At 44.4% G+C, this 22,701-nt stretch overlaps 1 protein-coding gene across 1 annotated transcript in view; it reads left to right on the forward strand.

The window, feature by feature from the left end:
- Positions 1–22,701, forward strand: part of NCBP (Putative cap-binding protein) — a 49,799-nt gene that overhangs the window by 21,498 nt on the left and 5,600 nt on the right. Inside the window, exons 2-3 of the mRNA XM_086510382.1 lie at positions 3,933–4,028; positions 4,103–4,207. Of these exons, the coding sequence (XP_086366508.1) occupies positions 3,933–4,028; positions 4,103–4,207 (201 nt within the window). The remainder of the gene's footprint in view (positions 1–3,932; positions 4,029–4,102; positions 4,208–22,701) is intronic.

Below are 22,701 nucleotides of genomic sequence, written 5' to 3' on the forward strand. Positions count from 1 at the left end.
GAAGAATAAAGGTAAAGTCCGAAGGCGGTTCTTGGTTTAGTTCAAGAACTATCCTGCATTGGATGCGAAGTGGATGGAGGAGGAGGACCTAGCAGATACTCCTCAGATTGTGAAACTTTACCTCGATACTTTTGGTTTAGCATAGTCTACTCCAAATGGAACCCAGAATTCAACTTGATCGGAGATCTGGTGCTGTGGGATGCACAAGAGGGGAGTCTCTTCGCTCCTTTGTCAACAGATGCCTTGATTTAGATACTAGAGTCACTGATGTCTCTTTGAGCTTTAGGGATACTGAAAGCTGACAGTATTCTGTTGTATGACTTTATGAAATGGAATTCTTGATTATGATACTGATTTGTTCTTGACTTCTTTTAATTGCAGGAACTGATAGACGAAATGACTGCAGCATTTTCGTTTGATTGATCTCGAATAGACATGGTTGCAATAGGGGCTAGTCAATCGGACATCGATGAGGTCCCGATTGGATCTAGATGCGATTGCTAGCTACATTGCCGATAAACCATGGTCTAAGATCCGAATGAATGTTGAATGTCATGTGATGTCGTGTGATGTGACTGTTGATTGGTACATGTGCTAGATGTGTCTTCCTAGTACGTAGGTACTAACAGTCAGTGTCTGGTAAGACGGTTTATGGCTTTTGTCTGTTTTGCAGGCGTGGTCGAGTTCATCATCAATTTGTGACAGCTATGGTTGCAGGGGATGAGTTGTGGAAAAGGAGAGTGCTCTAGAATCTTCAAGAGCTGAGGGGCTGGCAGGGGATGTGCTGCTTTGTAGGCCTTAGGTGACCCCAAAGTAGGGCCTTAAAAGGGGGACCAGATTTACTAGAGGAGTGAGGGATAGAGGTGAGAAAGAAATCGGTTGTAGAGAGAGAAACCATAGGCTCCAATTTTGGGGTTGTTTGAAAAGGGAAAGTGAAAAACAAAATAATAAGGGTGGAGGGCTAGAGTACTGTGATAGGGGATCTCTGCTAGGCTAGAGGTTTGGGTCTTTGCTAGGTTAGAGGTTTGTCATTGTTTCTATGATGCTCTAGTCGTCCTTCTGATGATGGGTCCCTCTCTTGTGGATCCACCTGTCACCAGTGTGTGACTACTATCTATCCTTTTTGTTGATTTCTTTCTTATTATCTATTTACTTTCACTTTTTGGAAACACCCCTCGGGAAATCTAACTGCCCTGCATTGCATAGCTAGTGTGGAACTGTTCAGAGGGAGTCCAGGCCTGAGGGCAAGAGAGCACTAAGGTTGGACAAGGACTATGGTTAGCCAAGTGGGGTCATTGACTAGCCAAAGTGGAATCCTTTGCTACAGAGGCTACATTTCAGTTCTGGATGTGGCCGCAGTGTACAAAGAGGGTCGGATGACCTAGAAAGATACAATGGCAGCATCTCCTAAAATTTAGGGAACTGCTATTTTGGGACCTGAAAATGTGTTGACGTCATTACCTCCGGAATGACAAAGGGAACATTTTCTTACTCTGTCGTGAAGTCAACTGGGCAGCCGGTTGGGAGATTTTTAGGCGGCAACCCCGAAACGGGAAAATGCTTGTAAATGTGCCAAGTGGCACCTTCTGGTGCACTTGCCTCATGCAACAAGAAGTGGCGCTGAATTTAGGAGGGGGAGAGCCTCATTTTCAGTTTTTGTCACAGGTTAAGAGCTATGGAGTGCTTGCTTTCCCTCTTATGCACAGTGCGGTGCCAGGAGTGATGCCCTGCACGCTACGCACTGCCCTCTCTCTCCCCTTTGGTAGTATGTTATGCCCCTCTAGTGGGCTCTTCATTTGACCAATGTACAGTTGTGTGGGTTCATGCGCGATTGCCGAGGCAAGAGCCTCTTGCACAGGTATTGGATTAGCTAGCGGCTAATCCCCCCGTAGGTACAGGTGAATTCGGAGAGGTTTCACGCCAGAAATCTCGTCCGATCCAAAAGGGCAAGTAGCCCTACAGGTGCGGGAGCTCGAGGACTTGCTATGCGACCGGCACGCGAAACGGAGCCCGAAACAGTAAATTACAGCCTGCTGTGTATTTTTGCAGGTTTAGGGCTTTGGCCCTAAACGGACCCTAATACCCCCAAGAGGTTCGGGGACGCAAGGGGACCGCTGTACAGGTGATCTGGCGCATTTTCAGGGCTGAAAACAGAGAATTCAGCGTGCTGCAGATTCTCGCCAGGTTTTGCAAAGTGCCTGTATGCGTCGGGAAAGTCGGCCAATGCGTGGGAATACTGACCGTGAAGGGCTCTAGTACAGTTATGTTGCCGAAATCGGGCTGGAACAGTGGAAATTCAGCCGAGTTTGTGCGGGGCAGCTTGTAGGGAACCTCAGCGTTTATTCCCTCTTTTTAACAATAAAGAAATACCGAAAGGGGCGCCTAAGTTAGGGGCCAATCTGGTGTCCGTCTTTTCGTACAGGTGCATTCTAGCATCTGTATCCCATTCCCCTCTCTTGTGTCTTGAAAGTACAGGTAAAATAGACGACTAATAATGGGTGAAAGCTAAATCAAGGTTTAAAGCAAAGTCTACCGCCCTTTTTGGATTGAACAGGCCGGTTTCACCACCTATCAAATAAAAAATTCAATTAATTCATGATAAAAGAACGATCTCTCTCAAGTCATAGCTAATTATGCAACAGTGATTTTTCTGAAGTGATTACATATTTGTACAAATTACATTTCCTTTTTCATGTGACATGTTTTTAAGGCGGAAGTATCTAGAAGTCCAGTCAATGAATTTGAACAACTAGCTTTGCATAACCATCTTCATAAAAGCAGGACAAGCCCCAAGAGAAAAAACAGCAAGTACATGCATACACGCATGCGTGCACACGTACCCTACCACACAAGGAGCCCTATGCACCCACAAGCAAACACAGGCACTCAATTCAACACATAAGGCAAACCTACAAGACAAAAAAATTCACACACAAACCAACAGGCATACGCTCACAAAACGTGCCGATGCAAAATAAAGGCCTGCGGAACAAACAGGACAAAGAAATACAAAGAAAGACAGCAGGAGATACCGATTGCAGGCAAAAAAAAAGCAAAGGGGTGGGGGGGTACTCTTCCACACTCATCCTCTTGGTGCCAGCATGTGCATCATTGTAATATCGAAAGGTGTAAGACCTACTTTTTGGTGAGAATCTGGGCAACTAGGATTGCTAAATACTGCTGCAAGCGGTAGGATCAACTATGTTAGCTCAGAAATCTTTCTTAGAAATCACGTAACAATGCTGAATCAAGTTGGTACCTGTTTGGGATGCTTGAAATAGGGAAGTGTCAACAGTCTGGGAAGGATGTTCTCAACAGAAAAACAACATGACGGATGCTCTCAAACAATGATGCTCTCAAACAATGATTGAATGAAAAATGCTTTTCTCATCATAAAATCTAGCGATTGAGGCAGGAGGGCTTAGATGAAATGCTTCAAGATAGCATGATTTTTTGAATCTGGTTCTTCTTCCATTGAGCCTCTATGGGCTGATAATCGTGAAATTGGCAAGAAATTCTCGTTATGAGGTTGGGAAATTCTAGTATTTGTTGGAACGATCCACTACAGTCAAGGTTTATTGATGGGATTAAGAGGTAATAAATAGTTTATCTGAATGCTTACCAATGGCAAGTGATTACTAGCTACCCTCTTTTGCATATCTTGATATTTTTTGTAAGTTTCTTTGAATCTTTGAGTGACCTTTAAGGCATGATTAACTTCATTGAGGTGTTTTACCTCTTTAATGTTTCAAACTATAGCTTTCAACTTTTTGCATTCTTATGATATTTTATTTTTTTGAGCTATATATTCGACACTTGAGAGGCTTGCCTTTCTGTACTGGTCTTTGTTGTAGCATCCGGGGCCGTTTATCACGTCGTGGCTGCACTCTTGATTATTATCTAATGGTAAGTGTTTCTTATGTTGTGCGCAGCATCGGTTTGTCCTATGGTACACTAGGCGCTCTCCCGGGGCACGGACACAGACTGCTTATGAAGAAAGCATCAAGAAAATAGCCGATTTCAGCACGGTAGGCCTCTTTCTTACTGGGTGCTGCTTTTGTCACTCAAGATGTTCTAATCATGAATTAATTGCTGTGCATAGGTTGAGGGTTTTTGGGGCTGTTATTGTCACCTTGCACGTGTATCCTCTTTGCCCACTTCGACTGACTTTCATCTTTTCAAGGAGGGAATTCGACCCCTGTGGGAGGTAGACATCTCTCTCTTGTATCGGTGGTGACACATACACCACACAGTTCCAGCTAGTAGCACTTCTAGATTTATTTTAGTATCTCCTTTTTTAACCCAAACATGGTATCAGATTCACTAGTTTGTAACGGATTGGTCTCATAGCTCATTTTGGAATTTTGAAGACGCTAATATACCATTTCATTTCATTTTCCTCTCTCTCTCTCTCTCTCTCTCTCTCTCTCTCAAGAAAGCTGGACTCCGTATCCAATTCATATTTTTGGGCTAAGGCCAAATTACGAGGTACCAAACCATAGGGGGAAAACTCTGGTGATGCAGAATTAGAAAGGTCACAACCATGGAACTAACGGTGTAATTAAGAGGGCAAAATATTGTGCTGTGGAGCTACTACAAAGGCAGCCAGAGCACTCCAACCAATGCAGCAGAGTCAAAGAACATCGGCCTCCATCTTTTCTTAAAGCTTTTAATATGGAATGGCAAGTTTTGCAATGAAATAGCCACCCCTGGTGGCATGTTACTACCAACTAGCAAAGAGGTGTACTGATGGACAAGCTGGAATGAGGGGGGGAGAGTTTTAGAACAGGTTTCAGTCCATATCTGTAACACTGTCCTAGAGGTTTTCTAAAAACATGTAGAGATACATGTCGACACATATACATGCACTAAATAATCATGCATAGTGCACAACATGTCAAAACTAGGAAAAAAATTAGTTGTATTATGTGCTAGAGAACTTGTGGCTGACTTGAAACTTTAAATTTCAAATAGAATAAATGAAAACGTTACAAGTGAAAATTTTGATCTGCAACAATGTTGTCATTGTACGGCCATATGTAAGGTTCCATACAATGTATCAGAATCAATATTGTACAATTTAGATTTGTACGGTTTGTTTTATCTAAAACTCTTAAGATGCATTTAATATCATATGGTGTGTTGTATCATACTGTCATACAATATGGTCATAGAGTAGGTCGTATTTGTACGATATGAGCATTCATAATGGCACAAAGTGATGACGTGGAAGAGAAATGGTCGAGTGGACAAGAGAAACTGAAGAAAGGAACCTAAAAGAACTTCAAAGCACCGACCGTGGAGCCTAAAACCCTTTTTAAAATAAAGCTGACCATAAAAATTGCGTAGGACTAATGACGTGGCAGCTGTACGGATGCTTGCAAATCGTGCCGATGACGTGGTAGGCTATATGGATGCCCACCTTCTATGTTGATGACGTGGCAGCGGTACGGATTCCTGCAAAACGCGTTGGCAACTTTAGCGCTAGCTTTTGAGGTGTAATGCTTTGAGGAAAGTGCTTTTGGGGCTGTGCTTTTAGGCATCCCTTGTACTGTTTAGAAGTGCCCCTGAGGCCTCACTCTGCAGAGCATCTGGACGCAGAGGACCTCGGGAGTTGTACTTTGCTGTGAGCAATAATCAAGAAATACCGAAAGGGGCGCTAGTCTTTAAGGCCAGTGCTTGTGGGTGCGAAACTTCGCCTCTCTCTCTCTCTCTCTCTCTCTCTCTCTCTCTCTCTCTCTTAAAGTTCAGTGATTTTGAAGTCTCTGTTCGTGTGTTGCTATTGGTTTCTCGCTTGGGGTCCAAGCTTGTAACTGTGGTATCAGAGCTCAAAAAGATTCTTCTTCTATGGAGGACCCGATTCCTTTTGTAGCACACATGATTTCCGATTCCTAGGATCGATGATATTCTTCACCGACTACAGGGATCCTTGTGTTTTAGCAGGATCGATTTGAAGAGTGGATATCATCAAATCCGAATCGCGTCGGGAGATGTCTACAAGACAGCTTTTCAAACGACTTTTGGATTATTTGAGTTTTTGGTGATGCCTTTTGGCCTAACCAATGCTCCTGCGACATTTAACCGGATGATGGACAGGAGTTTTCGAGAGTACAGACTATTTGTTGGCATTTTCTTTGACGACATCATTGTTTTCTCCAAGGATCAGGCAAAACGTAGAGAACATCTTGTCACGTGACACATCCAACCCTGTGTGTCCGTGGACAAGCTACAGCATGACCAGGGTCCAGTTCAGTCAAGTCAGTCTAGAATAGGAAGTGATCTGGCACTTTTGTGAGTCTGTTCGCAGACCGTGCATGTCCAGACACTTAGATTAGATGCATATCCTCCGGTTGCACACAGCATGATCATCAGCATACCCATCAAAATCCATCAGGGGAATTTTCCAATGCATTTCCCTATTTTTGACATTTTTCACTTATTTATTAAGGGACTTTTGTTGGAAACTAGGTAGGGCAATTTTGCTAAGATAATATATAAGCAAACCAAAGTTAGCACTTTCTGGCAGAAGAGGCAGCAGGAACTTCGCGTTCAACAGGCAGCTTCTCAACAAGACCCCCCACCGGCGGTAAACCCTTGCGTTTTCAGCCACAAACCCAAGATCAGCCCAACGTTTTTTATCAAGAGCAACCTGGTGACAACAGGATCAAGCAAGACATCTAGCGTTTTGCATCAGCACAGCAAGACACCTGGCGTTTTTGCAGATTGACCCAGATCAGCCTAGCGTTTTTGGGAGCAACATATCAACCTAGCGTTTTGTAGTTCCTCCGTGGCAGATCAATAAAGAGGACCAGCGTTTTCAGTTTTCAGCAGTCAAATCCTGCAATACGACCCCCAAACCTCGCAGATTCCTTCCCGCAACAGATCCTCGCCGCACGGTCAAATCTAGCGAAGTTTACAGTTTCAGCCCAGAAAGCGCAGATTTCAGCATCTGCGTTTTCAGCGCATCGTCGTCGCATCGTCGCCATCGACATCGTCACCGACATAGAGTCAGAATTCAGCAGATAGAAAATTGCAGATTTCAGCCATTAACAGTTTCAGATTTCAGCCTGTCTCGTCGTCATCCTCATCGTCGTCGACATTGTTGGCAAGTCCAAGCATTGTAGAGATTTGTGCAATCATAAGTAGACCGCTCTCGCCATACAGGGTAGGGCCTTCGGAGGAGGGTTTGACAACTTTCTGGTGTCGTATTCTTCTCTCTTTGTCTATGAGTCTCATGCACTTCCGGAAATACACAGTGTCCATTCACTTTGTTTGTGTCCATTGCACTCTCTCACTAAAGGAACGGAAGGCTCTCCCTTCCGTAAGTAAAAAGGCACAGTTGGGAGCACTCATCTTGAGCAAAGTTCAACATTCACTTCCGCTGCACCTTACATTGGTATCATAGCTTTGGCAGTGTTCTGTATCACTCAAGGAAAGAACCACATAATTTTTTTTGCTTGCTGCTGTCGCACGTAACCCAAGACTTCTTGGGCGTGTCGATTCCTAATTGTGTTTTTGAAGAGTGACAAGAATCCCAAGAAAGAAGGGCTTGTCTAGCCTCCCCTTGTGCCTCTTTTCACTCATTGAGAGCGGACCGTGCACTTAGCGGCCGGCCAATCAACGTGAGGTGGGAAAAAGTAACCTTGGTGTGAGCGCAAGGCTGCCAAGGGGTGCGCCTGCGGAAAAGAGCAGAACTCGGGTGAAGAGAAGATTCTTCTCTAACATAGATTGCAAGCAAACGAAGAACCTCAAGACTTGCAAGAACCTCAAGAATCAAGATTCACAAGAACCCAAGTTCCTCGTGAACTTAAGAACCCAAGGCCACAAGAACCCCCAAGAACCCAAGACTTCAGTGGATGGTCATCACTCGAAGTGGAATGGATACTTCGCTTGGAGGTGATGAGCATGAGAGGCGAAGAAGAATTTTCTCCACCAGGAGGTTTTTCCGACCCTCCCCCTTCCCCATCTACGCAAAGGATTGCACTAACTCATATGGAGGCTTTCGACATGATGATGATGGACAGGAAGTTAGAACGCGAAGCAAGAAGAGAAGAAAGAATGACAGAATTTGATCGTGAATGCGCAGAAAAGCAGAAATGGATCGCGAGAACAAAGCGAGAAAAGCCATGAACTACCGACACATGAAAGAGATGTTGCGACTCTTTTCTCAAGTGCAGGCACAAATGCAAGAGATTTGGGAAAAGGAGACTCTCGCAGTCTCTTCGTCTCCAAAGCATGACACACAAGATTTGCATGATGATAAGCATGATGAATTGAATGATAATGATGAGCATGACGATTTGGATGATAATGACAAGCATGATGATTTGCATGATAAAGATGTGATTTCTCACAAGCATGATGATTTGCATGAAGATGATGTGATTGTTCACAAGGATTCTGTGTTAGTTGATACTTTCTCTAGTGAAGCTAACCTCATTGCAGAGACGATCAATCACGAAGAACCGATCTTGGCTCGAGTTGAGGTCCACAGAAACCCCACAGGAAGATTCGATCAAACAGGAAGAACCGATCTTGGCTCTCGAGCCTAGGTCCAAAGAACCCTCACATGAAGTACTATGTGTTTGTATGATTGGTCAGCACGCATCGTACGAGTGTTTCATTCGTGATCGTTTCCTGTATTTTAGTCAGCGTCTTTATGTGATCTTTTTTTCTAGGCATGGCATATTGTACGTTGAGCACGTTTCACTGATGAATGAGCACAGATGTATGCGGATTTTTCATGAAAAGCTGAAGTATGCATTCAAGGAAGTCACATTCCATGTCTCTTCCTTGGTATGACACAGTTGTAGAAAGAGCACATGAAAGTATGAACACCAAGCATGGGCAATTCTGTTGTGAATTGCCATAGTTGATTGATTTAGATAAGAAAGAAAAGATTCGATCTCATTGTTTGCATGTCTTGGATGAATGGGTTGGCACTCCGTCTATTTGTTCATCCACATTGCATGTACAATCTTTTGCGAAGACAAGATTTTTTCCAGTTACTTTACATGAAATAGGTATGTTCTTGTTTTTGTGTTAGAAGTGGTTTCAGGAATTTTCAGACATGGAGATTCTTGAAGAAGGAAGAAGCATGACTCTAGACGAAGTTGAAGCATTGAAGGAGCCACATATGACTTTGTGTCGCTTTCGGCGCGGTCCAAAGAAGCAAGTGTTGCAGACGTTTATGAAGTTCAAGTATCGCATGGCCCACGCATCAGAGTGGGCCGGCGAAGAGTCCCTTCCAGCATTCCAGATATTATTGGCGATCTCCCTCGACGCCATACAGTTCGGTACCAGTACCTCACTTTGAAAAGGAGGGGATGTCACGTGACACATCCAACCCTATGTGTCCATGGACAAGCTACAGCATGACCAGGGTTCAGTTCAATCAAGTCAGTCTAGAATAGGAAGTGATCTGGCACTTTTGTGAGTTTGTTCGCAGACCGTGCATGTCCAGACACTTAGATTAGATGCATATCCTCCGGTTGCACACAGCATGATCATCAGCATTCCCATCAAAATCCATCAGGGAAATTTTCCAGTGCATTAAACCTATTTTTCCTATTTTTGACATTTTCACTTATTTATTAAGTGACTTTCGTTGGAAACTAGATAGGGCAATTTTGCTAAGATAATATATAAGCAAACCAGAGTTAGCACTTTTTGGCAGAAGAGGCAGCAGGAACTTTGTGTTCAACAGGTACCTTCTCAACAAGACTCCCACCGACGGTAAACCCTTGCGTTTTCAGCCACAGACCCAAGATCAGCCCAACGTTTTTCATCAAGAGAAACCTGGCGACATCAGGACTAAGTAAGACATCTAGCGTTTTGCATCAACACAGCAAGACACCTGTCGTTTTTGCAGATTGACCCCAGATCAGCCTAGCGTTTTTGGGAACAGCATATCAACCTAGCGTTTTGCAGTTCCTTCGCGGCAGATCAATAAAGAGGACCAACGTTTTCAGCTTTCAACAGTCAAATCCCGCAATACGATGCCGGAGACATCTCGGGCGGCGCTAGCGACGCAGTGATTGTGTCAATCCCCAAGAAGGGCGATCTGACCAACATCGATAACTATCGCGGGATCGCGTTAATCTCCGGTGCCATAAAAGTCCTCACTACGGTTGTGATTAGGCAGATCACTAAGATACTTGAAAAGAGGAACTTCTTCAATCCCGGCCAAGCAGGATTCCGTACTAACGAGGAATGCGTAGGGTTGTGTAGAGGTAGCTTGGAAGCAATCGTACTTGCTGAGTGTCTTTAGGATTATAGGATTGTAAAAATAGATTAGGATTTTGAGAATGATTGGTAGACGAGACAAGTCTTAAGATCAGTGCTCAGAAAACCATAAAAGACAAGAAAACGAGTGTTTTTGGACACTTCCCACAACCCCATTGCAAGAGGAGAATCTAGGAGTAGGGTAAGTAGGATTCGAGGTGGATTTCAGAACATTATCCTCTCTAAAAGAATCAAGTGTAAGTTGTTATTGGAAGTTGCAGAATTTCAGGTCCACGGCTAGAAATAGCACGAAAAGACTCGAAACCACTTAATCCGACTGGAGAGTAAGCTTAAAAGTTGTCTGAACCAGTTGGTAAGCTCAAAGACACATCGAGGAAAAAATTTCAAGAGTTGGCCAAAACTCAGATTATTTACTTTTTCTTGATATTTCAGGCTAAATTAAGTTTTTACTTGATTCATAGGCTTAAAATAGCTCATGTAAAGACTGTCTTTGAAAAAATTGCAAAAAAGTGTTCATTTCAAGCCTGAAGTTCATAATCGCGATTATTAACTTTCTACTCTAAATTGACCAAGGTTCATACCATTGACTCATTGCATGTGTACAAACAACTTTTGTAAAGGCCCAAAAGATTCGGATCATCAAACTGGCAAAAAACTAGGTAAAAACTAAAGTTTGTATTGACTTTTTGAATCTTGAGTGTAAATTGGAAAAAATTTGTCCAAACGTGTTGAAATTTGATTCATAGGCTTATATTGATGTGATAAACATGTGTACATGCTCAGTTGACCAGAAAGATGCAAAAAGTTATGTGTTGTAAATAATTGCGATTATTCACATCTGTCCCATTTTTCAACTTTTTTGACCAAGTTAGCATACCACTAGCTTTACCATGTTGTAATAAGCCCACAAACCAAATTGGGCAAGATTTGGATCATTGGATTTGAAATTGTGACCAAATTTGCAAAGTTAGTCTATGGACAGAAAACTGATGACCATCTGACCAAAAATTGTCCAAACTTGATGAAACTTGGCTAGTGACCTTAACTTGAGGTGCTTAACAGATTTGTGTCAAAGTTGGGGCAAAAAGTTGCAAAAATATAGCTAGAGTAAATAATCGCGTAGAGTAAATAATCGCGATTATTTACATCTGCTTCAAAACTTGATAAATTTGCACATTTGAGTATACCACAAGGTCAAGCATATCAAGTAGACCCTACAAATCAATTTTGGTGAAATTTGGATCACAAAAGTGAGACTTAAGCTAGATTCTTGGAATCAGAGTCAAGGAGGAGAGAATGCTGGCTCTCACGAGAGTAGGTGGGCTTAAACTTGCGGATAGTTACATGCGCGGACATAGCATTTGCACGTTGTGCTCCAGAGGGTCGTTCGCTTTCGCATTTGTTGATGAACTGTTCGGCGGTTGATGAAGCCAGGGGGAGGTGGCTAAACCGATTCAACTCCACCTTCAACGTAGTTGACCATTCGTTGGACCCTGAAAGGACCGTTATCTTCCTTGGTAGGGAGGCTCGCGGGAAGCGGATGCCCTTCTGGGTACGCCGTGATCCGCACTCGAGGGACGGAACCCCACGGCACGTGCCTGTGGCGAAGTTCCTCGTAGAAGTTGTACCCCGATATTTGGGTGCTCTGCATAGGTGGATGGGGAGATAATGCTCCCCTTCCTATGCTGTTATTTTGAATCCGATCCCTTTCGGGTGAAATGACGTAATTCTCCCCAAGCGAAGCCAGATGAGCTACAAGAGCATCCAAGTGCCATTCCCCCCCGGGGGGGTCAACTTCACCTAAAAGGGGTTGAGAGGTGCAAACGGGAGACACCACCAACCTCAGCGGATGCCACCTGTGAGCTGACGCCCTTCCAAGCGGGTATGGCATTTCCTAGGGGAAAACCGTTGGGTTTCAAAGGCAGTTTAGTGAGGTGAGCGATAAGTTACCTTGAGGAGGAGGCAACTCCAAAGGGAAGACTGAAGCAAAGTCCTGCAGTACCTCGGCCTTTGAACAGAGGTACTTGGTCGTTGTCTACGCCCAAATCAAGTTGGCGAAATGGGTCTCTCAAGGGATTAGTCATGGCCCTAAGAGTGTAGATAATTATGGACTCTCGTAGTCCAGAGAAAACTAGTGACAAAAGTGTCTGCCTTCGGTTTCTGGGTGCATAGTCCTGGTCGTTCTTCTTGTATACTTTTTTTGGTGTATGAGGGGAGCGGCCGGGCGTGCTCTACCCGACTTCGGAAAAAAAAAAACGACGACCCCCAAAACTCGCAGATCTCACCTTCCCGTAGCAGATCCTCGCTGCACGGTCAGATCAAGCGAAGTTTACAGTTTCAGCCCGGAAAGCGTAGATTTCAGCATCTGCGTTTTCAGCGCGTCGTCGTCGCATCGTCGCCATCGACATCGTCACTGACACAGAGTCAAAATTCAGCAGATTGAAGATTGCAGATTTCAGCCATTAGCAGTTTTAGATTTCAGCCCGTCTCGTCGTTGTCCTCATTGTCGTCGACATCGTTGGCAAGTCCAAGCATTGTAGAGATTTGTGCAATCATAAGTAGACCGCTCTCGCCATAGAGAGTGGGGCCTTCGGAGGAGGGTTTGACAACTTTCTGGTGTCGTATTCTTCTCTCTTTGTCTCTCAGTCTCATGCACTTCCATACACAGTGTCCATTCACTTTGTTTGTGTCCATTGCACTCTCTCACTAAAGGAACGAAAGGCTCTCCCTTTCGTAAGTAAAAAGGAACCTTGAGCACAGTTTGGAGCACTCATCTTGAGCAAAGTCCAACATTCACTTCCGCTGCACCTTAAACATCTGCTACAGGTCTTTCAGGCATTACGAGATCACAAGTTGGTGATTAATGTGAAGAAAAGTGAAATTTTCCTACCCAAGATACACTTTTTAGGACACATTGTCTCAGCAGCAGAAGTGCAGATGGACCCGGCAAAGATAGAGACTATCCGTGATTGGCCCGATTTGAAGATTGTCCATGAAGTTAGAAGCTTCTTGGGCTTGTGTTCGTACTACATGCGGTTCATTTATTGTGATGCTTGTGGTCGTAGTCTGGGTGCTTCTTCATGCAAGAAGGCCATGTCATCGTCTACGAGAGCCGACTGTTCTCAAGGCCGGAATTGACAGCACAGATTTATGAGAGAGCTTTTGGCGGTTATCCATGCTCTTACTCAGTGGCGACATTACCTACTCGGAGCAGATTTTATTGTCTTCACAGACCATCAGAGTTTACGCTACTTCTTGTTACAGAAGCAGCTATCAAAAAGCAGATGAGGTCGGCGAACATCTTGTCATAGTTTCACTGCCAGATTGTCCATGTGTCACGTGGATGTGGCAACTGTTAACTATGTCACGAGGACGTGGCAATTGCTAACTTTAGTTGTTGGTTTCTTTCCAAGGGGTTTTGTTTTATTTTTGAGACCCTCTTCTTGAAGTAGCAAACGGTCGGACAGTGCATGGCCAATGTGAACGGTAGTTTCACCCGCAGATGGGTAGTGGTTGGCATTGGAATTCGTATGGTAAGAGGATGTCTAGGCTCAGAGCAAGATCATATAGGTCCCCCCGTCGCACTTAGCAAGTTGGTGGATACTAGGAAGTGAACTCAATAAAGGCACAAAGTCAAGGTGGGACTACCAACAGAAAGTATCCAACAGCTGGGCCACATTGCACTTTTGGATGCGGTGCCAATGAGGATAGATGGTCAGATGACCACAGGGAGCCCAACGGAATCATTTCCTAAAATTTAGGGAACTGCTATTTTGGGCCGTGAAATGTGTTCGCGTCATTACCTCCGGTATGACTAGGGGAACATTTTACAACTTTGCCGTGAAGTCAACTGACGCGTCGGTTGAGATATTTTTAAGCGGCAAACCCGAAACGGGCAAATGCTTGTAAATGCGCCAAGTGTCAGTTTTTCATGGACTTGCCTCCTACAGGAAAAAATGCGCCGAATTTTAAGCTGGGAGAGGGCTTCATTTGCATTTTGTCACAGGTTAAGAGCTATGAAGTGCTTCCTTTCCCTCTTATGTACAGTGTGGTGCTAGGAGTGATGCCCTGCACGCTACACACTGCTCTCTCTTTCCCCTACATGCAGTTATGTGATGCCCCACAAGAGGGCTCCTCATTTGACTGATGTACAGCTGTGTGGGTTCATGCTTTTGTGCTGAGGCAAGAGCCTCCTTGAGCAGGAACAGGGGTAGCTGACTGCTACTCCAAAGCAGGCACCGGTGAGGGTCATAACCTCACCGTACAGGTGCAAATCAGCTCTGTGTATGCGCTGTAAATTGACTGTTTTTCAGCCATACGGACGTCAGGACCATTGGGAATCGTGCTCCACTGTAGAGGACAGCTAGGGGACTGTTTGGGGCTGAAAACAGGGCAAAAACCAGTAAATACAGCATGCTGAATTTACTGTTTTTGGGTAGGAATCAGAGGGTATACGCCAGTAGAAGCGAGTTCTAGCAGGGGAATTGATTTCGTGCAAGTTTTGGGGTTGTTATTCTGCCGAAATTTGGCCAAATCAGGTAGTATCTTGCGGGATACAGGTGAAAGATTCCCGGGACTCTTCTTTGTAATTTACCCTCCTAAAGAATAAAGAAATACCGAAAGGGGTGCCAATTTTGGGGCCTACAGGTTGTCGGCGTCTGCTCGGAGCATTCTAGCTTTCGAGCTGTGTGTGTATTTAAGTGTTAATTCCCGTAGCAAGTTTCCTTTGCACGTTCTCTCTGTGTGTGTCTAAAATAAAGAATTTCGGGTGAAAGCCAATGCTTACCACCCCACGGGTTCCATTGCCGGGACATCAATCACTTTTTCCTTAAAGAGTGAGCCTCGGTTGTTTTGGGTATAGACACAGACTACAGGAACGCGGGATTACACTATGGCCGACAAGGGGAAGGGCATTATGGAAGAGGGTTCCTCTTCAAAGGATAGGCAAGAGATCCCTATGGTTTTCGAGATTGGCGAGAGCTCATGGCCACGTCAGTCTGTACCTCTTATCAATGTGAATGTCCCTCCAGTAGTACAGGGCTTTATGACTGGGCAGCCATGTCAGAGTCACAAAATCCCTTCAACTCCATTGGTCCTTTACCATAGCAGAGGCATTTGTTTTTAGTCCCTTTCAAGTACCTCATAATGGACTTCACTGCATCCCAATGCAACCTGCCTGGGTTAGCCATAAACCGGCTCACAACTCCCACTGCATGGGCTATGTCAGGCCTAGTAGCAACCATAGCATACATAAGTGAACCACAAGCTGAAGCATAAGGCACACTTTGCATGTCATTGGTTTCTTCCTTTGACTTGGGACAATCATCCTTGGAGATTTTAACATATGGCTGTAATGGCACACCAAGAGGCTTTGCTTCAGCCATGTTAAATCTGTCCAGCACCTTTTCAATGTACTTTTCTTGCGACAAATACAATAGGCGCTTGTCTCTTTGCCGTGTAACACGCATTCCAAGTATATGTTCAGCTGTCCCAAGGTCTTTCATTGAAAACGCAGATTTCAGCTGCCCTTTAAGAGCATCTACAATGCTTCTTTTCTTTGCAGCTATCAACATATCGTCTACATAGAGCACAAGAATGATCGGGCTGCCATCCTCATCACGTTTGGGATACAAACAATGGTCTGCATGGCTTCTTTTGTAACCATGTTTAAGCATGAAGCGATCAAACTTCTTGTACCACTGTTTACATGATTGTTTCAGCCCATACAAGCTTCTATTGAGCATACATACCAAATGTTCCTTGCGAGGGATGACAAAACCCTCGGGTTGCTTCATGTAAAGCTCTTCTTCCACATCACCATGCAAGAAAGTGGTATGTACATCCATTTGGTTTATTTCCAAATCAAGAGCAGCAAACAATACACGCAAAGCGGTCATCTTCACAACAGGAGAGAACACTTCCTGAAAGTCTATGCCCTTGGTTTGAACATATCCCTTTGCCACAAGCCTTGCCTTATACTGGGGTTTTGCATTAACAGTTTTGATTTTATACACCCATTTGTTAGGAATAGCGTTCCTTCCTTTGGGCAATTCAACCAAATCCCAAGTATGATTAGCATGCAAAGCTTTAATCTCTTCCTGCTGGCCTTCGCCTCCCCTCTCTGCACACACATTGCACTTCCTCGCGTGCTCTTTCACTTGCACACACCACCGCGCGCTCATCAACTGGTTAGCAAGCTCCTACTTGTCGTTGTGCTCACATGTCTTTGCCTCTTTATACGTAAGAGGCTCTCCCTCATCTGTCAACATAATGTAATGCAAAGAGGGGTCATATCGACTCACATGCCGTCTTTGACGAGTAGATCGCCTCACTCAATGATCCACATTATCCGGCAATGGGTTTACATCAGGTAGCACTACAAAATCATCAACGATGGGTTGTTGTACATCATTTTCAGCACCATTTTCAGGATTGTTTCTTGGCTGCAAATGCCCTTCAGGAGCCTCAATTTGCTGTCCAACATCATCTGGCTCAAACACAACTTGATCATCTACATTTTCAGCCATTTGTGGTGCATCCTGAGGGTCAAAAATAGGCCTAACAAGTGGTTGGTCATGCTGAAATTTCACCCTTTTATGGTCATGCTTTGAGGCACAATTGTTCTGAAGCAGCCTTGCCTCATTAAAAACAACATCCCGGCTGCGTACAACCCTTTTGAGCTGAGGTAACCAAATTCTGTAACCCATTTCACCTTCTTCACCATATCCCATGAAGAGGCCTTTAATGGACTTCGCATCTAGTTTACTCCTCAACTTAGGTCTAACATGCACAAAAGCTTCGCAACCAAAAATGCGTAAGTGATCATATGAAGCAGGCTTGCCAGACCAAACCTCTTCAGGGATGTCACCTTTCAAAGACATGTGAGGGGATCGATTGCATATATGCACTGCAGTTTTCAAAGCTTCTCCCCAAAATCCATGAGAGAGATTAGCTGTGTGACCCTTCCTGCCACATTGATAGCAAGTTACATCACCCTTGCCTTTGCTTGCATTTCCCCTTTCTTTACTCTTACTCTTACTCCTTTGTGCATAAGCATTCTTCTTTTCTGTCCTGCCTCTAACTGTGTTGGCAGAGCTGCCTCCCTCTCCACTTGCTCTCCTCCTGATTTCTTCATTCAAGATAGAACCCCTAACACCATCAAAGATCAAATTGGTGTTATTGGACAACGAAACCACCAAAGTTTCCCATGACTCAGGTAAGGTCATAAGCAAGAAGATAGCTTTTAATTTATCATCAAAAGGGGGCAAGCCAGAATCTTGTAACTGCGACAAAGTACCTGCGAACAATGACAAGTGCTCTGTTGCACTCTTGGACTCATCGAGTTGCATGCCAACAAGTTTTCGCATCAAGTGTACCTGGTTGACAGGCGTTGTATTTTCATACATTCCCTTTAACTTCTCCCACATATCAAAAGCAATCGTGAGACCTTTCACATCAATGACGGTCTCATCGGTCATGGCCATTTTAATGTATGTAACATCCTTCCTGTTCATGCTAACCCATGCTTTATCCGTCATATTCTGTGGCTTCACCTGTTCAAGTGCCCCTTCGCAATCCTTAAGAAATAGGATTCCTTGAATCCTGTCTTTCCAAATATCAAAACCTGTACCATCGAACCTCCTAATCTCGAAGAGGTTCTTCACATCCGAAGAAGATGAGGCCATAGTTGCATGAAATAAGAGGGATAATACGCTGAATTTTTGGGCAAAATGCGCAAAAATCGGAGTATAGCCTCGCAGAGATGTGCACTACAGCTCCAAATGGTCACAGGAGCAATTTGGGGCAAAATAGGTTGATTTGGGCACAAAATTCAATTTCTGAAATTTATGCGCAGGAAATTTCAGCGAGCGAATTTGTGCTCGAAAACAACAAATTAGTTTTTTTTAGTCTCAGAAGACATACATAAGGCTAATACACAGCCTTTAGAAGCATGTAAGCGCAATAGCCCCAATTTGTAGCATCAAAATTGCATGAAATTGAGCCACAAATGGTCATACATCGACAAAATTTGTCAAATGTGCGTAGATTGCATCAATTTGCACTTTCCCCAATGTAATTGCACCATAAAAACACTTGCAAAAACCTGCGCAAATATGAAATTTTCTTAAAACACCTGTTTTAGGGCTTGTTTTTCGGCAATTTCAGTGTTTTCGGGTAGCGGGGACTTAGCAAAAGCATTCCCACACCTTAATACATCATTTGCAAAACCTGTATTTTGCTGTCATAACCTGTAATTTCCTGTTTTTGACCTAATTTCAGCTTGTTTTGGGTCAATTTGGGTTGCCGGTAGCTCTCGAGTGTCCGGGGACGAGTCCATTGGCGACGAAATTGCAAAATCTTGCGTGAAAGTTGACCTTCTTGGCTGAAATTCAGCGTTTGCAGGTTTGGGGGCAAACCCTAATCGAGGCTTTGATACCAGTTGATGAGCGCGCGGCGGTGTGTGCAAGTGAAAGAGCACGCGAGGAAGTGCAGTGTGTGTGCAGAGAGGGGAGGCAAAGGCTAGCAAGAGAGGAAGCGCTAGCAGAAGAGAGAGGGCTCACACTTTTTGGGGAAAACTCAATAAGTGAGTTTTGGGTTTTCCCACTTTTATTATAAGTGACCTTTAAAAAATGTGTCCAGGTTCAATATGAACCTGGACAAAGTATAAAAATGTACAAAAAGGGGTTATTTAGGCCTTTAACCCAACAAAGAAGCCCTTTGTGAAAACAGCTCCTGATGCATCACAGGGGTCAGAAAAGGCCACCAAAGATAAGGATTCAGCCGGGACTTCTGGAGCGCAGGTGAAGAAACAGAAAAGGAAGCCTTTTGTGCGCAAGTCACTCGAGGAAAAGAAGGTCCTAATGGCTGAGAACAAATGCTTTATATGCGAGCAGCCTCGTCACTTTTCTATCAATTGTCCACAAAGGAAAAGACCAGTTGACTTAGAGGATAAAGAAGACCAGAAAGGCAAGAAGCCTAAACCCACGGCAGGTTTAGTGCCAGACATGGTGGGTGACAGTCCCAGCACAGATTACCAGTGAGTTATGCAGGGCATGGGGTGAAGTTAGGGATCAGACGGCACTCATCTTCTTTGATCCAAGTGGCAAAGCCAACTTTATCTCACCAGAGTTAGCTATGAAGCTGGGCATCAAAGCTGAAGAGATGGGGTACACAACAGAGGTAGGGTTGGCATGTCCAGGCCACTTAGAGTGTGTACTCTCATCATTGGAAAGCTGCGTCTGCATATTCAGTCGTATGTGGACATAGAAGAGTTTTATATCATGCGGTTGGAAGGTTGTGACGCCTTGTTGGGGATCCGTGGATGTTCCGAGTGCATGGAGTCTTGGATGCCTACAACAAAAAGATCACTGTACAACATAGGGACAAAACTCACATCTTGGATGTAAAGCTTAAAGGAGAGTCAGTCCCTATTGTATCTGCTTCTGTTATCACTTCTGTAATAAAGAATCATCTTTCTGTGTACTTGATTTTTGCACGTGATGTCTCAGATAGTGATCAGTCAAATTTATCCGTGTTAGATAAAGAAATGTCTGCATTTTTGCAAAAGTTTAGTGATTGTTTTCCTGATTCATTACCGTCGCAATTGCCGCCAGAGAGACCTGAGGACCATCGGATACATTTGGTGCCAGGGTGTAGCCCACCAAATAGACCTTCCTACAAGGTTAGTGCGGTGCAACAGAAAGAGATTATGGGCTAGGTTGAGGAGTTATTAGACAAGGGACTGATTCAGCCTAGTTCTTCACCCTTTTGCTCCCCAGTGCTCCTAGTGCAGAAGAAGGATGGCTCATGGCGCATGTGTATTGATTACCGTGCGTTGAATAAGAATACCATCAAGAATAGGTTCCCTATTCCCAGAATTGATGATATTCTTGATCGTTTAGAGGGTGCTGTAATTTTCAACAGGATAAACCTTAAGAGTGGGTACCATCAGATTCGTTTAAGGCCAGAGGATGTGCACAAGACTGCGTTTAGAACGACATTTGGTCTTTATGAGTTTCTAGTGATGCCGTTTGGGCTAACAAATGCTCCTGCCACGTTCAACAGAATGATGGACCGGATTTTTCGCTCGCATCAACAGTTTGTTGGGACGTTCTTCGATGACATGATAGTGTATTCGAAGAATGAAGAGGAGCATAGGCGTCACTTGACCATTGTGTACGAAGAGCTGCGTAGTCGTCACAGGTTACTTGTCAATCCTAAGAAAAGTGAATTCTTCCTCGAAGAGATTCACTTTCTGGGCCACATAGTCTCAAAGGATGGTGTTAGAATGGATCCTGCAAAGGTCGAAGCTATCAAGACATGGCCAGACTTGAAGACTGTGCACGATGTCAGAAGCTTCTTGGGATTGTGTTCCTACTATAGAAGGTTTATCAGAAATTTTGCAGAGATAGCATCGCCTCTACACGCTTTGCAAAAGAAAGAGGTCACTTTCAGATGGACCCAAAAAGAGATTTCAGCTTTTAGTCTCTTAAAGGAAAGGTTGACTTCAGATCCAGTTATTGTTTTGCTAGATCTCAGGAAGTCATTTGTGGTCCAGTGTGACGCGTGTGGCAGTAGCATCGGAGCAGTGCTAATGCAAGATGGACGGGTAATAGCTTATGAAAGCCGAATTTTGCAAGGGCCAGAGAGGACTATGCAAGTCTATGAGAAAGAGCTCTTGGCCGTGATTCATGCGCTTTCTAGCTGGAAGCACTACCTCTTAGGTGCTGATTTTGTTGTCCAAACAGATCATCAGACCTTGCAATACTTCTTGACACAGTCAAAGTTATCCGAAAAGCATATGCGATGGGCAAACATTCTTTCCATGTTCCACTTCCAGATTATGCATGTGGAAGGCAAGAAGAATGTTGTGGCTGATGCGTTATCAAGAAAGCCACAAATTTCAGCCGTGTCAATTCCTTATCATCATGAGTTAGATGACATGAAGGAACTGTATACTGCTGATGAAGATTTTGCAAGGATCTTTGAACAGTTACAAGAGGGGCAACATCACGAGCACTATCTCCTCAGAGATGGTTTTATGATGATGCATGGCAGACTTTGTGTCACTAGACCACTGTGACATAAGGTCATGGAAGAGAGTCATGTCCCACTGTATGCAGGGCATCGTGGCATTGATGCAACAGTTAAAGCGGTAGAGACATTCTTCTATTGGCCTACCTTGAGGAGAGACGTGGATGCCTTTGTGCGAGCATGCATAGTTTGCCAAAAGGTTAAGTTTGACAGGCAAAAGGTAGAGTAGATGGGCAGAGCGCGAGGGTGTACGAGCCGTAGGGCAGGCAAGGTTCAGGATCGGTTTTTCTACTCTTGATCACATTCTGACACTCAGAGCCATCATTGAGGAGGGCAAGGCACATGTGAGACAGATTTATTGCAGCTTTGTGGACTTTCACAAAGCATTTGACACGGTACCCAGAGCTAGGTTGATGTGCAGGATGCAGGAGATGGGAGTGCCCATAGAGCTGATTTGGGGGATCATGGCACTATGGAGGTCAGTAGTGGGACATGTACGCACGGCAGAGGGGCTATCTACTTTAGTTCACCCCAATATCGGGGTGAAACAGGGATGCCCACTCTCTCTTACACTATTTGGTATGTATGTGGATGAGGTTTCAGACTACATTGAGAGAGATGGTGATAGAGGTGCCTAGTTGGCAGGGACATGGATTCCACTATGTTATATGCTGATGATATTGTGTTGATTTTTGACTCTCTAGTGGGGATGCAGCGTCATTTGGATGCATTGCACAGGTTTGCTCATGATAGTGGTTTGTCTGTCAACCTTGGCAAAACCAAGGCCACAGTGGATTAGGAGATCAGCACTGACATTCGCATATGGTCGTGAGACAGTGGAGTATACAGATGCTTACGCTTATTTGGGGCTGATCTTTACTGGGCCTATATTTTCATTGAGGAGAGCAGTAGAGACTAGATTGACCAGATCCTATGCAACATTGGGTCGATTGGAGAGGATGTGTTCACAGATCCAATTTCAGGAGCCTCGAACGAAGCTCTGGCTTTTTGACACTCTAGTTGCTTGTGCATTGTTATACGGAGTTCAAATATGGGGGCCTTCCGTGGACCACCACGGGAGGAAAAGTCGCAATGATGGATGGGGAGGTATGGAGAAGCCTCTGGTCTCTATGATTGCACGGCTTATTAGAGCCAAGGCTTCAGTACCACATGACATTATTTGAGCATAGCTAGCTGCTGCCCCCTTCCCCCCCCCCCCCCCCCCCCCCCGGCGGTTGAGGCGCTTACCAGATTAGTCTCCTTTATACACCGTTTGTCGGACCTTCCCAGAGACAGACATGCCCGCTTAGCACTTGAGTCCTCTCGACAGCTAGCTTTGCAGGGAGATGCGACATTCTGGTATGGAGAGATGACATCATGGTTTGAGAATCGAGATACATGGATTCAACATGGACAGACTAC

The sequence above is a fragment of the Adiantum capillus-veneris genome, chromosome 4 (genome assembly GCF_014529385.1).
Source record: "Adiantum capillus-veneris isolate H3 chromosome 4, ASM1452938v2, whole genome shotgun sequence".
NCBI lineage: Eukaryota > Viridiplantae > Streptophyta > Polypodiopsida > Polypodiales > Pteridaceae > Adiantum > Adiantum capillus-veneris.